Genomic DNA, 18,181 nt, shown 5'->3' with positions numbered 1-18,181 from the left:
TGAGAAGGCGCAGAATGCATTTAGTGGAATCATATTAATGGCACTATAAAACAAATCTGTCAGGCTGTTCTTAACCCTGCTGGCAGAAATGCTCTGCCCAGGGTTGCCCCCTTCTCCAAGCGCTTACAGGTGGCTAAGGAGAGTGCATCTCCATCATCTACTCCACCGTGTGCTAATAGTTTTATTAATTCATTCTTTTTTTCCTCCCGAGGCACCCTGTGCATAATCATACAGGCATTTTTCAGCTAAATGGTGTTTGTCAAGGGAGGTTTCCTACATTAGAGACACTCCTCCCAGACATACATACTAACACTTGTTCAATTACAAGTCGTTCGTTATCCAGTTCTGCTGTGTGTACACCTAAATGCTCAGGTATGCCATTAATTATCACCTGCCTCGCTTTTGTTTGTTGCTTTATGTCCCTTTTGTTTAAATCAGTGGCTGCGTTACCACTCGTGCAACATTGCCATGTTTAAAAAGTTCAAGGTTTTGCTTGTCGTGCGTAATTTGTTGACGGATGAAAAAAATATGCTGTCAGGCCCTTGAGACTGAAATGGAGCCCATCTTTAACGCCAATTAGAATGTGGATTATTTTTTATACAAATTTACACTTACGCCTGAAAGGTTGCACTTTGTCCAACATGTCCTTTAATCACTCAGCTGCTTGCTAATAAAACATAAACCACTTAGTGAGGAATTAGTTCTGTCTCCATTTCGCTGAAACTCTGGAGAATGCGAGGAGACACGGGGAAGGTATAGTCCTGCCTCTGCTCATTACCGTGGGATATCTGACGGCGAAGTCTCAGTACGTGCACCTGAGTGAAGGAATCTGAGAGGTTTTCCCAGATGTTTCTCTCCATCATTTTTATTGGTGTTAAAAAAGCATGTAAATCCTGAACACATGGGCTGACATACCATGAGGGAGGAATTGAGGAGATATTTCTGACAGTTTTGGTTTATACCCTCATTTAAGCACTCAGTTTAGACACAAGGCATTGTATTTCTGTAGGCTTTTATCTTGTCCACTGAGCCAGAACGCGGTGAGCAGAAATTTGCATTAGTGGGCGATTATGAATACCTGTGACAGATTCTCTCTGCTGGCTCCCCGGGTGGAAATGAATTGGCTCCCTCTGTTGACTTGCACAGAAAGACAGAGACCAAGCAATTAGACTTTAGTGGTTAATGTAGCAGCTTTTGCAGGGAGGGCAAGGAGGTTCAACATTCCTGCTGGGCTCATGTCAGTTTCCAGGCACATTTTCCCCTCTTTTCTTTTTCCTTTTTTATGAGAATACTGGGAATATGACAAGCTACCTGTCCACCAGCCAGCTGAATTCCTCTGGGGTGAGGGGAGCGTCGCTTTAGAATCGCCTCATGGGAACTGAGGTGACAACACATGACGTAGGTTATTCATAACAGAGGGGAGATGTACTGCAGCTACCTCTGTACATCATGCATATTCATTGTTTACCTTTTTTATCCCCCACCAGCTCTAGTTTGTTGCCGTATATGTAATTCTAATGAGCTCTTGTAAAAAATAACATATTGTTCATTTCTTTATTTCTTGGTCATCCCGCTGTGCTTCTGCTTGATGCTCTGGCTCAGCCATTCTCTCCCAGGTTATAGTGAGGGATGATAAGCAGTACAGTGGTGAAGCCTAGGGCGGTTGGGCCACAGTGTTGTCTGCATTACTCATGGTTCACGTTTCCCTGGTGGCCGTTTGAACCTAGGCCTGGTGTGGCAGTAGGTAGACCGGCCCCCAGAGCAACATGCACGGACTCTGTATGGTTGCTATGACAGGAGCAGTCTGCTGTTTACAGGCCTGCTATTGAGGCCTGAAGGCCCCAGTGCTTCACATCCTGTCTCGGGCTTAACTCGAACATATTGTTCATACTCTAAGCAGCCTCCAGCTCTCTGAGCCTAGACTGCGTAGTGTTACCATCGCGAGGGTTCAGCTTAGCAGTAACACTCAATGTTTTCAAATGAACCTAGACAAACTTGTTAAGAAAGTAGGATTAATCTAACTGTTGCAAATGATACATTCATTAGCAAAAATGTAGCATATAAAGTATGAGAAAGATTTGAAATTTACATTGTGAAAGATGTCTGTGGTAAGTAAAAGTGGACCATATGTTGGGTGTATTGGTGCATAATCACACTGTAATAGATTTTAAGATTCAACTTGCTGTGGGGGGCATTTTTATTTCATCCCTGTCGACCTGCTGGTGTGATCCTCCTCACACATTCCTGATAATTTCAGTTGGAGACAGACTCATTAGGCTGTCACTAAATGGGTTTAAATGCAGCCGTCCAATTAGTGCTCTACTGTGAAATGCAGTGGGTGTTGTGCAACGTGCTTAGCACCACTCCTTTACAGAATTATGAGGGATTACTCATTCAGTGTGATCCATCTTATTTCTACCAGGGGTCTTGGCTTTTCTCAGTATCATCACCACGGAGGGGGTAAATGTTTCAAATGCTTCTCCAGTTGCCATATGCGCCTCGTCAGAGAGCCTCGCTGTCTCCGAATCTAAGAGGATTTGATGTGCTAGTTAAAAGACAGCATACCATGCCTATCCATGTCATACTTTCTGTTCTGCAGTAAGGCACTCTGCCAGCACAGTGTTATTGGTGTATATAAATAGGATTTCAAGATATTAAAAGTTGTCCCTGAATGTCTGTTACTTTCAAACCACTAAGAGTAAAATCTGTTGCCATCGGCTGTAAATCTCAGAGGCTTTACAGTCTGTAGTGCTTTTCATGAGATTTAGGATGTGGTTAAACCCATTATATATTTTGTTTTGGGAGCAGGCTTGCTGGGATTTGAAAGCTGTGTCCCTGCTATAGTGTGATGGGCTTTGCGTTATGCTGTCATGTCCTGTCTTCTCAGATTTTCCTTGTGACGGTGTGGCACTGGGAGCTCTTCATGCTGCCCCTCTTCCTGCTTCTGCTCATTGGATGGCACTACTTCCAACTCACTGCAGAGAAGGCCAGCTCCAACCAGGACCTGGTGAGTGACGAGTACCCTGCACCCTTCAGTATTCATCCACGCACATCGGTGGGCGCATGCCCTAGCGGTGCAAGTTCTATCTACATGTTAACCCACACCCTGATGCAATGAAATCCTTTTTGCACACATTAGACAAATTGCAGTTTTACAGTGATGTTAATGAACAGCTCTTACACTATACTGTATAATACTGGAGCTGTTCTATAAAATGCACCTCACAGTACAGTCAGTTGTTGCAGCATTCTACGTGTTTTATAGCTATTTGTTTCTACATTGTCTTCAGAGGCCCAATAAAACACAAAGCAGTAAGAAGCCACTAAAATTCAATCACTGTAAATGTATGTATAGCCTACAGTCTGTTGAAACAGTCTCACCACATCTGTAAATGCAAGACTATAGTTCTCCCCACAACATACCACTATCTCTATCTGCTGTTATGGAAATTATGTTTGCCCTACACATGTCTGTGAAGGTTAATGCCTTTCACACTTCGACTGCCCCCCAATTTCACCGTGTTGTAAGCCTTCTCACCGGCCAGCCAGGGGCCTGGCCTGCTCACACACCCTCCCTGAAGCAACATACCCAGCCCGGTGATTGTGTTTATGGCTGCTGGCAAAGATGCCGTCCCTGGACAATGTTAAAGCCCAGGCTCACCCTCATATCCAGTGCGGAGACTCTGCCACCCCTCTGTGACCCTCTGGCTGGCAATGACACAGCTCTGTTCCCAGGCAATGTCACAGTGTGCACCACATTGGGGTCAGGGATGACTTGATATAAAGTGATCTAGGCAACAGCATCCAAATTAAATGTGTTTTTTTCCCCTCTTTCTGTTTTTCTGTGTGCTTATGTTGTGGAGAAATGAGATTGCTTTGGTGTGACAGTGCTCTTGTGAGGAAGGCCCTCTTTCACCTCTCCTTTTGTGTGAGGTCACCCCTGTGATGCAGTCTCTATGGAAACAAGCCTCTCCCAATAGGGGTGAATGTACTCAAAGAAAATTTCATTACTAGGTGTTTGTTAAAAATGCTCCAGTGCCCACATGTCGCGTTCGTTTGAAATCACCCACTACCCTTTATTTTCTTTTAGGTGAACGTGAGCATGGGTGACGACGAAGAGGAAGACGAGAAGGTATTTTATCTTGTCTCTTTCTAACGTTTTAAGGGATAATATGTTTTGGAGGCAAGCTATCATTTCTCAATTTTCACTATAAATGTATATGCATCTTTTAAGGTTTGCCATTAACACTGACTGTTTTAACATTTCATAGTGACCTTACTCAATGACTTGTGTAAAAATCGTTTTCGGACATCTCAGATGTGTGAGCCATGCTAATATTTCTTTGTGAATAACCAAGGTTAAATCAAACACATAACAGCGTCTGCCTTTTCGTATGGTGCTTATGGTGAGTACAAATCCCTGGTTCAGCAAATAGCTGTTATTCTTCTACAGATCAACATCTGCTTCTTAGAAAAGGTTTCACCAAAAGAGCCATGCAGGCTCTAGTCAGTATTTTAGCATAGTCACAATGACAGATACTTCGCAGAGGCTCCTTTCTAACTAAGAATAGAAATATTTTCATGCATCCCAAATGAGGGCAACATCTATGAAACAGTTGTAGCATGTAGCTCTTTATTCTGTTCCTCTGGGTATTCAGTGTCATTCTACAAATGTACTCCACTGAGATACTGCAGCCCTTTGAAAATCTATAAATCAAATTTAAACAGCACCATCAATTAGATTTTGCACAGCTGCTGGGGATAAAATCAGTACATTTTTTTTTTTGTTTCGTATCATCATTGTCTAAATGTGATAGTTAGGATGAGAATGACCTTTTAGCACCATGACAAATGAACAAAGTACAATAACACAGCAGTAAACTTAGACTTTGCCCCAGAGGTTATCAGTCATTTTCACTTGTTCGTTTGTGAGAAATCATAAATGATGATGTTTATTAATATATCTCTCCAGTGTCTCTTGGAAAACAAAACAACAGGAAATCTTTAAGTAGCCTGAAAATTACACTTCCCCACAGCACATAATATTCAATTATGCTCATCCCACTGTTTTCTGAAAAGAAGGAAGAGTTAACAGGGATGTGTATTATTGCTTTATGGCAATGAAGTGTGGAGCTAACGCAAAGCCTCCGAGCGTTGACCCTTGTGCTGCGTGTCTAGGCCCAGGATTCATATCCATAATGCGCTCAATATATTCTGTTGTGATGACCTGAGGCTGTGAAAAAAGCCAGATTCTTTTAAAAACACAGGCACATCCACCAAATCCTGTCTGAAAGGATGGGCTAATTCACAGATGAAACTCGCATGATATGTCTGCACACACAAGCCACACTTGCTATCATGGCGAGGGAAACAGGCAAATCAGTGCTTAAACAAACAGCGGTCATACAGAAAATTCAGTGCATTTATGAATATTTATCAATATTGAATCAGACAGGATTATGTAGATGCACTGAATGTAATATCATAGAACTGTTATTACATTTGTCTTTACCTTGAAACCTCAATATATAATTCAGGAATCTTTACTTTTTCCAATGTAGAAAGGTTTAAGATTGGCTCAGTGCATTGCATGTGTTTCTGAACTCAGCCTTCGCCTCTTTAAAGCTTTTTGAAAGGTTTTCCATGAGCTTCCCTAAGCCCTTTCACACTCAGAGGAAATGAAATATCTCCTTTCATTTACTAATTAAGCAGTCACCCATGTTTGTTTTAAGCTGTCAGCTTTAATTTAAAGTGGCTTATTTGAAAGTCTTGTTATGGTCTTGCTGTCACTTGAATGTGATATCATGCAGTTAGATCAAGCAGTGTAGCTTTACACCTCCTATCAAAGTCTTCTTTAAAAATATTTGGGGTTAAAGAGTGATCAGTGTTAAATTTGATGACTTCAAAGCCTTTGCTTTTTTTTCCTCCCTAGTCTTTCCTGTAACATGTGAATAAAGGCTTTTCCCTCTGAGAAGGTTATGATTACCACTCAAATATGTTTTTATCCCCCTTTTCTCCCCCTTGAGGAAGGAAATATTTAAACCTCAGACAGAGCAGCAAGAATGTGAAGGCATGACGTTAAAGAGAGACGAAAGGCAAGGCAGTGTTACAGCAGGATAATACAGAACAGATTCTCTGCCTGTGAACAAATCTGTCCTCAGGGAAAGAGACAGCTTACAAATTATGTGTGGGCAAAGTGACTTCCCTTTGGCCTTAGGTATCAATTGTGCAGATAGACAATATTTAATCATAACATAAAGAAACAGAGAGGCAAAACAAGCCCATAGATCTCCAATAGCAATGAACAGGGAAGATGAAACAGCCTTTTCATTGCCCCCCGGCTGGCACTGCTGGTCTGGGGTTGACTTGCTCCCAGAGCCTAGCCCAGGGGAGTTGGGGGGAGGGTGAGGAGGTGGTTGTGGGGGTGCTAGACTGGGCTGGGGGGTTACTCCATCTCTCACCCGATAGTCCACAGTCACCGCTGGGTCTCCTTGAGCTCACCAGTCAGACAGACTGCCCATGTCATGATCTGTGGTGTGCATGATGAGAGCTACCGCACACGGATCCAGCAGCACATTAAAGCAGCACATGAAAGCTTTTTCAGTGTTTTATCCCAGCAAATTGTTTGTTAGCTTATTTTAGCTGGCTTTAGCGGTAATTTGCCTGGAACACAGGTGTTTTTCATTTAGATGCAATTCTTATCTTTGTCGAAAAAGTCACTGGAAAAATATTCAGTCTGAGAATTCAAATTTGGCACCGTTTATTCTAATTAAAGTGATGCTAAATGAGCTTTTTCCAGCCTTTGATAACGCCCCACGTGTCTGTGAGAGTATGTTTACCTTTGTGCAGGAGATCAAATTGGTTCTCCATTACCGCACCTTAAAAGGAAGGTTTTACAATTTTATCTGAAATGAGAATATGATTTCACACAGGTTTTCTAATCAGTACACATTTAGGATTCATTTAGTCCATCCCCAGTTTACCCATCCTTTCCCATTTCAGAAGGAGATCTTTTATTTATTTTTGTTTTCTCTGCACTCGTGAACATGCTGAAAAGAGAAATGAACAAAGATAAAGAATATCATCAAATGATTAATGTGCGACGGACTTCAGTTTTGGTCGCTAAGGAGATGGAGGATTTCAAGAATCTTAAAGCACATGAATAATGATAATCATGAGAGCTCTGCCTCTTGATGCACACTTCAGAGTACGTCTATTTGTCTGTTTTTCCTTTTAGAAATGAAAGCCAATATGGTTTCCTCCTTTCCCCCCCCCCCCCCTGCGCTGAGCTGTACTTCTGGCACAATTTACCTTGCATGTGTGTCCACTGCAGCTAAATAATGCTTCATATCTCTTATTAGATTTGAATTCTAAATCATGTAATTGGGTCGCTTAAACATCTTTCAATGAAAATATGAAAAGGAATGTGAGCCTATCTGATGAGGCTCCATATCGAGTGAGCTATCATTTCCCAATCCATGGCTCTCTGGGTCCATCAGGAGCTAACCGACACGGATTGTAATGGCTTTTAGCAGACTCTAACAGTGTTCCCCGCTTTCAAAATAAACTTAGGATGAGAGCTCAATTAACACCTGATGTGGAGTAAAGGACACACATAAAGGTTTGCTCAGTGCCCTCAGCGCAGTGGAGTGGAGCAAGATGATGCAGAAACACAGATAGTCCTCTTCCGTCGTGATGAGACCATGAGATGTTAATCTCAAAGGAAGCATATTTGTGATAGTTTCTCCTTTTTTGGACAGTGCTGAGCCTCCAGTGTCTGTCCAGATCTGAGCCCAGTGGGGGAGGCTCCGCTAGTGTGGGAATTGCTCTCTTCCTGCGCCTTTCGTGGAGAAGAGCGGGCCTGACAGTGGGGAGTCTCTGTGTGCTGGCAGACAGTGTGTTCCCAGGGGCTGTCTCATGAAGCTCTGATAAAGGCATTCTGTCTGGACCCTGTCAGTGCACACAGGCTGCTGCTGCGGCTGACTTGTAACATAAACATATAGACATCCTCAAGCCTCCTGTTAGGGTCCATCAGAGCGCCCTCCCCCAACACACTCATTCCCCTTCTCCCTCTGTCATCATTCCTGTCATTATTTCCTCCGTTTGATGTGAGGGTTCTCATCCCTCTTTAGCTTGTGTTACTTGTGTTATCTCAAGTCACTCCTCTGCCTCTGGAAGGCTTCACGCTGGTCGTTATTTTCAGCCTTGATGTGATCACATTCATTTCATTTTGAGACAAACCCTCCAACCCCTCTCACATGTTGACTTATTGCTTCGCCAGACTCGGACGTTATTATGTCAGCGCATTAAAAGCAAATAATACTTTGTGTGCAGTGTTAGCTGTGGCAAGAACGATTCGGGTGAAGGAGTGAACATCCAACTGGTGTTCTGAGCGGGGTGAACGTTCGGTTAGGTTAGCAAACCTGACAGATTTCCTAAAGCGTGTTCAGACTTGTCCTGTGCAGGCTGCTGGAATGGAATCTTTCCTAAGTTGTGAGGCCCCCTGCACTTCTTGTCTAGGTCGTCTAGTCTGCCTGATTGCAGATGGCCATTTTGTGTACTTTTCATCTACCAGAGAGTCTTGATTGTGCTGCACTTGTGCAACAGCTCTATTGTATGTGGCGGACAAAAGCTGAAATCTCTCAGCCATCCACATAACAGCTTCTGAGCACCGAGTCTGTCTCATCTTCAAAAGCATAGTCTGAAGATGTACAGTGTTTGCTCATTATGGGCCATTCAATAGATAAATCACACGTAATAGCACAGCAGAGATAAACTGGGCTTTGTCTACCCTGCCCAACAATTGACATACAGTGTACCTCATCAGTGTCTGTGCTTTTTTTTTGTTTGTTTCTTTTTTTAGGAATCTGGAAAAAAAGGTTTGATGGATAAAATACATATGGTGCAGGAAGTAGTACTGGCTGTCCAGAATGTCTTGGAGGAAATTGCAAACATCGGAGAGCGAATCAAGAAGTAATTTGCACATTTTATACGTGTCTTCTAAAGCTTCTTGAAATTCCTGTTTTTTTTAATGCAACGTTGCAATAGTCTGACCCAATTATTCTTTTATAGCATCTTCAACTGGTCTGTGCCGTTCTTGTCTTGCCTGGCCTGCTTGGTGCTCTTTGTGGCAACAGCGCTGTTGTATTTGATCCCACTTCGATACATTGTGCTGATATGGGGTAAGTTCTACATCTGCAAAAACGTTCGAATTCATAAAATTGTAAATGACAAAAAAAAAAAAAAAGCATCGCTAAAAGTGCACTAAACGCTAACAAACTCCCACTTTCTGTTTCTTGATAGATCTTTCATTACTAAGACCAACACATCCAAGCAAATTGTATAAAAATCAACGCCCATTCCGCTGTTGCAAAACACAACTCTTATTCAATCTTCCTAACTGGAAATCCATGATTTAATGAAGTACAGTAATGTAAGAACTCTGCCATCCCTACACCTCTGCAGATACACAGAGATCAGACGGCTGCAGAGGTTTGCGCTGCTCAGTGTGGGCTGATGTAGCAGAGCCCAGCAGAGGCGAGGCCCAGGGTTTGTGTGAAAACAAAGCAGAGGTAGAGTAGCAAGCTGTATATAATACATGATGTCCTTGGGCAGTCTGTAGCCTCCTGGTCTAGCCTCTCATTATCTGCTGTAGTCATACAGAATAGACAGTCATCTCAGTGGTCAGGGAGATATGCCGCCCATAACAGGCTCTCCTCCTCCAGCTGTAAGCCCACAACCACTGTACTTCCACACTGCCTTCAACACAATCAATACCAAAAAACCATCATATCAAACAAAAACACACAGTCTGAGACACTCCTCTGCCTCCCCAGTTAACCCCCATCTCTGTGGTTGCAAGGCAAGCCTTTCAAGTTGCTTGCACATATTTAAGTCCTTAGGTTCTTTGTCTGCATGTTGAGGTACAGGCAGTACCAAGCTGTGAATATAATGGTCCCATTACAAGACCCCAGAGATCTTTTTTTCTCTGTGGTAAGCAGCCATGTGCAAAGTAAATATAGATGTGCTAGAGATGATCAGGTTGAAGCAAACAAAAGTGAGGAAAAGTTGTCATGGATGTTGTGCCTGTTTTTCCAACTGGAGTTAGCGTTCTTCATCTGCTTTAATTGATAAAGTACGGTTTTATCCATGGTTGTCTCCATTGTATTGACCTGGCTTAAATTCATTTTGGCTGAAAGGGATCAATTGAAACAGCATCATATAATGCAGTTACAGACACACTGGTGGGAACTCTATACTGTGCACAGATAGGGTTACACAACTCTTTTTATTATTGTTATTCTTTACACTGTAAAACTGTGTAAAAATATGCTGGTTGGTGTGACACCTTTATTTATTAATGTGTTCTTGTTTTCACAGGCGTTAACAAATTTACCAAGAAGCTGCGCAACCCATATACTATTGACAATAATGAAATACTGGATTTCCTCAAGAGGGTGCCTTCTGATGTTCAAAAGGTAAGGGTCCAATTTTACATACAGATAGGGAGGGAATTCCCTGAAGATGTCTGCATTATTTGCTGTACCAGAATTCCCAAGTGTTGCAGAAATATATCCTCTGGCTTTGTTTGATTATTAATGGACTCTCGCCTTTAAAGCAGCCCTGGCCCAATTATTCCTCAGCGCAGCTCCATGTAGTCGCCGTAGTGCCTGAGTGAGGAGATGCTCAGATCTGTCCTCAGCCTTATTGCTGCAGCCTCGTCCGTTATTAGCAATTTTGTCTGTCTGATTGAAGCGCTGTGACATTAAAGCCGGTGATTGGCCGAGGGTTGGCAGAGGGCTCCTGACGTGTCTGGCTGTTGTGTCAGCGCAGAAACTCTGATGTGGCCTCAGTCAACTTCAGGGTGGTAGAGTCAATTAATGTAGTCGTGAGCCCCAGTCGTCTTGCTGGGTGCCATATGTGATTACATATTAGCCATGGCTGATATGTCATTTGCATTTACATCACAGAGCTGAAGAGAGCTGTCAGGGTGTTGTAAGTGGTGCTGGGTGCTCGCCGTTCTCTGACTGAGAATTTTGCTCGGGCCAGGAAATGAAGTGCCACACTGGGCCTTCATCTCCCAGGTAACTCGCCAGACGGAATTCAGCGAGAAACCCTGACAGTCTGGATCTGGAAAGACACTCTCACCCCAGTCTGTTTCTCTGCTGCACCCTTGATGTCCTCCTGCAGCAAGCCATTCCTGACTTCTCTGTGATGTTGGAGGGAGCCTGTGTTGTTTGAGATTTGGCTGACTGAGTTGGCAAAACAAGGTGGTGAATACATTTTTGATTCAGAATCCTTTGTGTGTCTTCTTCCCCATTGGGATACAATGTTTGAGCTTTGAAAATGACTCACTTTCAAATCTCAGGGAAACAATACTTTTTAGCCCGGTTTAAAAGAGAAACTACATCTTGAAAATAGCTCCAATCATAAAAAACAAAACACCTTTAAGATTCATCATAAGTATGTTTCATTATGTACTGTGAAAAATAACCCTAACATCATATACACAGGAGACCCAAAACAATAGACCACATATTTTGTTTTTGTTGACTTAGAACTTCAATCCTCAAATAGGTGTGGACACAAAAACACCACAAAGGCTGAAAATTGACTCCTGTCTTTCTTGCAAATGTGACTTGGCAATTAGTGCCTGTGCACATCTACAAAGTCTGCCTCAAACGGGGACTTCTGACAACACTGTGTCTGTCCTGAAATAAGAAGCATCTGTCAGTTCTGAGGACAGTTTCATGTTCTGATGCAGGAGGCAGTCACTTTGTTCCCACATTCCATCTCCCATTCTAATAATGGAGACCAGCTAATTAGCATAGAGTTCTTACCTTTATTCAACAGATTCACTGCATTGTTTGAGCTCAGCAAGCATGCTTCAAAAGCAAGTTTTCAAATTCCAGCTCTTCTCCTTTTCAGTTTTCCCTATGATCAGACCTCCTTAGATTATGGTGGCTGTTAAAAAAAAAAAAAAAAAAATACGGACAATTGAATCAAATTTATTGAATGTCAAAGAGAACGTGATCCTACAACATAAATTCATTTTGTAAATCCTTTTGAACATTGAGGAATTTCCGGAAAAGGAAATCTATCTTAAGAAAAAAGAAAACAGGAGGTTCTAAGTTCAGATGTCACATCTCAGGTCTCGTGTTTCGCTGAAGAAATCAAAGTCACGCAAACGGTCTGTTAAGCTGTGAAGAAAGTTACACGTCAACCAATGTTTCTTACTTGAACAGCACTCCATTTATACTGTTCTCTGTCTTTAGCAAAGTTTTCTTTCGGGGACATAACTTACAGTGAGTGATTATGCAGTTTGCAACTCCCTCACTGGCCTGGCAGGTCATCTCAACAGTTGATGTCTGTTTCTAATATTGTGATAGTGGTGCAGAATGAGGGGGGCGTACACTGGTACGGAACCCTTGACTCTTCAAATCCTTCCTCCCTGTGATTAATCCCCTCTGCTCCTGTGTTTAAAAAATGATTCATTACAGGCGAGCCCGCCTCGCTTTCCCCTGCACCAGCTCTCCTCAGGGGAGCCATTACCGTGCGCTCCACTGAGCTCGGATTACCTGCCTCTGACCAAACTCCTGTTTGTTTTTACAGGTGCAGTACAGCACTCTGAGAGCGCCCACCAGTCAGAGCCAGCCACGGAGGAAAAGGTAAGCTCGGCGGACACGCTGGATGAAAGGCTGGTCTCCTTATGAATACGGCCCGACACAGTCCACCTGACAACAATGCTCCCGTGCCAGCAGAGCCCATGACCCCGTGCACCCCACCGTACCACCCTAACTCTGCCCCCTGCTGCTGAGGGGCAGCCAGCCGCTCTCTGGCTTGTGTGTTTGCCACCCCCCTGACAGAGGCTGTGAACTGCAGCAGCTAGGAGGGCAGCACATGGCGCTGTCAATCACAAGCCTGGAGGTAAAGAAAAGAGAGCGCTGCAAGGCTCAGCCTTCATCTTTGGATATAATTTAAAAAAGGAATGAAAAGCATCAGGTTTTGCTTACCTTAGACCTCCACTGTTGCTTTGTTTTTGACTTTGGTGAAACTGAGAAATTTGCTTCAAGGTAAAGTTAATGCAATCTTAAGCTGGAAACCAAACCATGGCATTTTTTATTCTTCTTCCACGTGTTAATATAATTAAAGGTCAAAAAAGGCCATATGTATGGTCATATATATTGCAATCAATTTTGAAATAATAATGAAAATAGTATTTTTGGTTGTATATTTTAAATATTAGGACAGAATTCTGCACGTTACCTTTCTTTCTATGGTAAGGATTTACTATACATAATATACTGCTTTCTTCATTTTATCTCAGCAACAACTATATATTTATATGAATGTGTAGAATTTCCAGCTGACTTTATTTTTTTAAGTAAAGTTTTATGTTACTGTATGTCAGACTGATTAATTTTAGAGTTTTATTTTTACTTACTATCGTGTGTGCATCATCAAATGGAGCATTTGCAAGAATCCTGAATAAAGAATCTTGATCAGTTTGAGCTCTTGTTTTTGCCCGTGTTTTTTCAATAACTGCACTCTAGTGAGGATGGATTACACCACTTCTTTACTTGAATACACAGTAAACACATCTGATTACACAACACAGCCATTGGAACAGAGCTCACACACCGGCCACCGCTGCGCCTTGGTTACCGAGCTCACATCAAAGCTGTGTGGCTCCAGTGTGCTTCCTAATGCATTGCTTTGTTGCCTTCTCACAATAACAGGGTCCAGATGAGAGAGAAAGAGCTCATCTCACAGAGAGTGCTCTCTCCATCCTCAGCACTTAGTGCTTTACATTTCCACTAAAATCACCTGGCCTATCTAATGGTTACACACACACACACACACACACACACACGCACACATACTCTGGTTTTTCCATCTGTCTCCCCACAATAGTTTTTCCAAGTACAGGGACGTAGTGTATCCTTCATCAATTTTCTCATCCATATTTATTTTACACACAAAAAATCAATCATTGAAACATTTTGGCAGTTTGATTTTCACAAAACAGTTGCGACAATTTCCTTCAAAAAAAATCATACTGCACTTATTCATTATTTGAGATAGACAATATACAGAGCAGTTGAAGCTGTTTCAGGCTGTTTATTTTTCATTGGGCCAAAATTCCATAATAACCAAATTCAGTGTATTGTAATTCAAGTGGTTTGAGAGAAAACTAGACTTCTGCGCCTCCTCTTGGCTCTGTTTTCAGGCTTTAGAAAGTCTAGGCTGTGACGGGAGACTTTGGCCAATCACAGGTCACTTCGGAGAGATGCCATTCCTATTGGCTACCCTGCAAATGCAGATGCGTGTTGACATTCCTTCAGATGGTGAAAGCCTAGCCTCTCATAGCCAGACCGATCTCCACACTTTGTTTTAAAGTGATGCGAGCACTGGAGAAAGTGGAAGTCAAATCCTGCACAAAATCCCTCAACCTGTGATAAATTTCTAATTTATTTTCTAACCTTGTTTTCCTACAATGGCACAAAGTATAGAACAACACGTCCCGGCTCCACATGGAGCTCCTGGTTCATCACGCTTAATGCCACAGTGATGGTATCAACGAGTGATTGAATTGTTACCCTCTGCAGCTTTAAAGACAGAAAGCAGGTAAAAGAGGAAACAGTGAGTTTCCTCCCTTACCTGCTTTCTGAGTGGCAGCTACTGTCTTTTAAAATATACATAGTTAGAACTGAAGTTGGGCTGAACTGAGGCTTGGACACCACCAATGGGAGTTTGTTCTAACTGATTGGGGGACTGAGCATCGCGGCCGGGTGCCCCCCTCCTCAGCAGTAGCACGCTGGTGAAAGAGCATCCATCTGTGCTTTGTGAAGAGTTTGATTGGCTCAGGGGGACCTCGTGGAGCCCCGGGCTATCTCTTTTGACAGGCTGATAGAGACATCACTGGGCTCTCCCAGGAGCTGCCACCAGGGGTCCATTTCAAAGTGAGAGGGTGTGGAGGTGACCCTGAGCTTCTGACGAGCTAAATCCCACACACTGGCTGAAACCCTCCTACATTCTTGGCTCCACTGGGGCTGTGGGGAGTGGGGGTGCTGGTTGTGGCTGTGCTGGGAGGAGGGCAGAGTTGGGGAGGGATTGGTGGAGGGTACAACAGATCACTGGTGAGACCTGACGAAGTGTCCGCAAGATGTGAAACCAATTAAGTAATACTCCCAGAGTACTTTTAATCAACATATCAGCAGACAACCAAACTGCCGCACCAGGATGTCTAAGTCTCTGACAGAGGACGTAATAATAATAAGAACGTGACAATTAGTGGGCGCATAAGGGCCAATTTAACTCGTAAAAAACTAACTTTGGTGAAGAGCACTTTTTAAGTAAAAATAATATTGTGTCATACAGATATATGATTGAGGCAAATGCTGCCAGTGACATTATGAGAGGTCGTATGGGAATACGGTTGCCTGCTTCCAAGCTGTCAAATCTTTGAATCTGTGGCACCAAGGTTGTGGACTTGGATGTTCCCTGTATCATACAGAGTCAGTGGATCATACAGACGAGTCTGACAGGGTTGCAACAATTGTTGATTCGGGTCTGCATGCGCCAATGCACACTCATGCCACATATGCATACACACAGATACAGTTTGCGCACACAAACACACATAAGCCCCTCTTCAAAGAGATGTAGTCATATTTAAGGAATTATTTATCAATGTATTTTCTCCTGGGAAGGCTGTGTGTCTCAGCAGAGGAAGTCACTGTGCAATATGGTCCCCAAATGCAGTGGGGAAAATCCCTGGATGTTTTACAAGCTCGCTAATGAACATTTGAGCCACACAGCAGTTAACATTGTCTGATCACATTTTTTCTCCAGTAGTTGTTGTTGTTGTGCATAGTGTGGCAGTGATGTCTTCATCAGGCTGTCAAAAAGGAAGTGCCTGCAGCTGTGGCGGATCCCCCCAGAGCCTGTCACACTCCTTGTTTCCATGGCAGTCCTTCAGGCAGCACCACAGGCAGGCTGTGTGCAAGGACCCATACAACCTGTTTTTTCAGCAGCCGCTCCTCTGATGTTCAGCCCCGGAGCGGGCGTCAAACTACCAAGTGCAGAGAGAGAGAACACTGCACCCTTTCTCTCTGTTGCAGTTCTGCGCTGCTTTACAAGGAGATGCGTAGCACAAAAAAAAAAAAAAAAAAAAAATCCCCTCCTCATTTGAATAAGCCACTATTCTCAGCACCTCCTTAGTAATTGTTACATGTGCAATGCTGCAAAGGTTCCCTGACCTCCTCTCTGAGAGACATAATGCGCACAGTGGGACAAAGTAAGAAAAGCACGACTTATAGTTGACTTACATGTGTTACAGCTTTTATGCACGTGTTATTTGGTCTACATGTACCACCTGAGAAGCAGGTCATGGAGATCAGTGGCTGCGCTCCAAGTCCCAACCGGCCTAAATTAAAGGTGCAGAGGTTATGGTCTGCCTCCAGACATGACCCTGACACCAACACAGAGCAGAATTTGCCGGGCATCAACACAGTGGAAACACAATCCTAATGACAGAACAGACTGAGTTTGCTACAGTTGCTGATTGTTTTGCCAATGTGAGCACATCTACCTGAGGTGGCCGCACAGGATGCTTTTAAAATGATGCTGTAGTCAGCCATTGATGTTTTTTTCCAGTTTGTAACTAACCAGACGCCACATTACTTTAGTCACTCCAGATGATAGAAGATATAAATCATGGTAACCAGAACTGATGTTGTGTCTGTAAATAGGGGTGGGAGTATGACTGCGATAACAACAGAGAGAAAAATGGCCACTAATAGCAGCTGTTTTCAGTAGCTCCGGTTTACTAATAATTCATTTTGTGGGCCACAGTACACACTGGTGTTAAGACATGGCAAAAGCCATAATTCTTTATAGCATCAAGAATAGACGATGGCCTTTAAGAGCTGAAATTAAATCATTGGCCTTTAAAAGCATCTCTCTAAGGGGCAAGCTGCATTAATAAATTCAACTGATTCTGCTTTAATATTATTCAGAGTGCATTAAAATGAAGACAACAGCTGGGATCATGCCCAGTCTCAGGAGTATTGCTTGGGCCAATGAGTGCCGGCGAGATGCAAAGCATGTCTGAGCGCAACCCCACGTTGTGGACGGGGGGTGGACACAAGGTCCCAGTGTTACAGGTGCAGGCCTGACAGTTGCTGTTCCCGGATCAGAGGTTGTTGGGTACTGACACTGGCCACAGGACAGCTACTGCCTGCCTCAAAAACAATGTCACATGGGAACAGACACGCGGCCACCCAGCCAATCAGGCCAGCTACTGCGACAGTCATGACAGTACTGCTCATGAGAACTACAAGAACCTTCAAACTATCAAATGTTTTTCTGTGGAATAGCTACGGGTTTCCTTTGTTATGTTGAAAAAAGGATAAACTGATGGGGAAAAAAGGGAAGGAGAAGAAATGAAGTGCTTAGCTTTCTAACATTCGGTGTTACATCAGTGCTCTATAGTTAGCACGGGCACATGCGTCAGGAAACAATACAAAGAATAATTGAACTGCATATTTCATTCTAATTAACGGTGATATAATGCAATGTGACTCTGAGCCTCCTGAGGAAAGAGCACCATATTTTGTTTGATGAATCTGCTAAAGCCACAGCTAGTCTCGCCACTCACCCCTGGGGAATCAGGTATCATTAGAGATATGAACTGATCTGCTTTTTGTCTCCGTGAAAGAAGGGGAAAACACATTTCCTCCGTGCTGGCACATGGGTGAACGTGAAAGTGTTCAATATTAATAGCCTTTCATCAAGGACACAATTAGGACACCTCTATTTGACACATTCTATAGGTTCTGAATGAATATGGATATATGGTCCCAAGGAAGGAGCCACTGGCTGAATAACAAAGTGAAATCACCAGCAAACCCAGCAGAATGAGGAATGCACAACATGACAATTGGGGGAGCTGATGTATTTTGATCCAATGTGAATTTAAAAGAAGCAAGAGACTCTAAGTGTATTTTTATTAGCCCGATTTATAATTGACAGCCAAGGGCAAGTTGTATATTTATCCAAATTAGCATACATGCCACTATATACAAACACACAAATGCAGCATATTAAAGAGGCCACATTACTTTCTCATCTGGTAAACTTGAAGTATTACTCTTCCTACTTGGAAAACACACAGACA

General features: G+C 43.0%; 1 protein-coding gene across 3 annotated transcripts in view; it reads left to right on the top strand.

Annotated features, from left to right (window-relative positions):
- Nucleotides 1–13,234, top strand: part of mctp2a (multiple C2 domains, transmembrane 2a) — a 31,784-nt gene extending 18,550 nt beyond the window's left edge. The window contains exons 18-23 of one of the 3 annotated variants that reach the window (XM_076734031.1): nt 2,888–3,007; nt 4,091–4,132; nt 8,864–8,973; nt 9,073–9,182; nt 10,381–10,478; nt 12,613–13,234. In XM_076734031.1, coding sequence (XP_076590146.1) covers nt 2,888–3,007; nt 4,091–4,132; nt 8,864–8,973; nt 9,073–9,182; nt 10,381–10,478; nt 12,613–12,672 — 540 coding nt within the window. In that variant the 3' untranslated portion in view covers nt 12,673–13,234. Of the gene's footprint in view, nt 1–2,887; nt 3,008–4,090; nt 4,133–8,863; nt 8,974–9,072; nt 9,183–9,303; nt 9,820–10,380; nt 10,479–12,612 lie in introns of those variants that run through there. The other 2 variants (XM_076734032.1, XM_076734033.1) reach the window with 2 other exon arrangements.
- The last annotated feature ends 4,947 nt before the right edge of the window (nt 13,235–18,181 follow it).

Source organism: Chaetodon auriga, chromosome 6, assembly GCF_051107435.1.
Source record: "Chaetodon auriga isolate fChaAug3 chromosome 6, fChaAug3.hap1, whole genome shotgun sequence".
NCBI lineage: Eukaryota > Metazoa > Chordata > Actinopteri > Chaetodontiformes > Chaetodontidae > Chaetodon > Chaetodon auriga.
The sequence above is the reverse complement of the archived record's forward strand: the minus strand, read 5'-3'. Positions and strand labels throughout refer to the sequence as shown.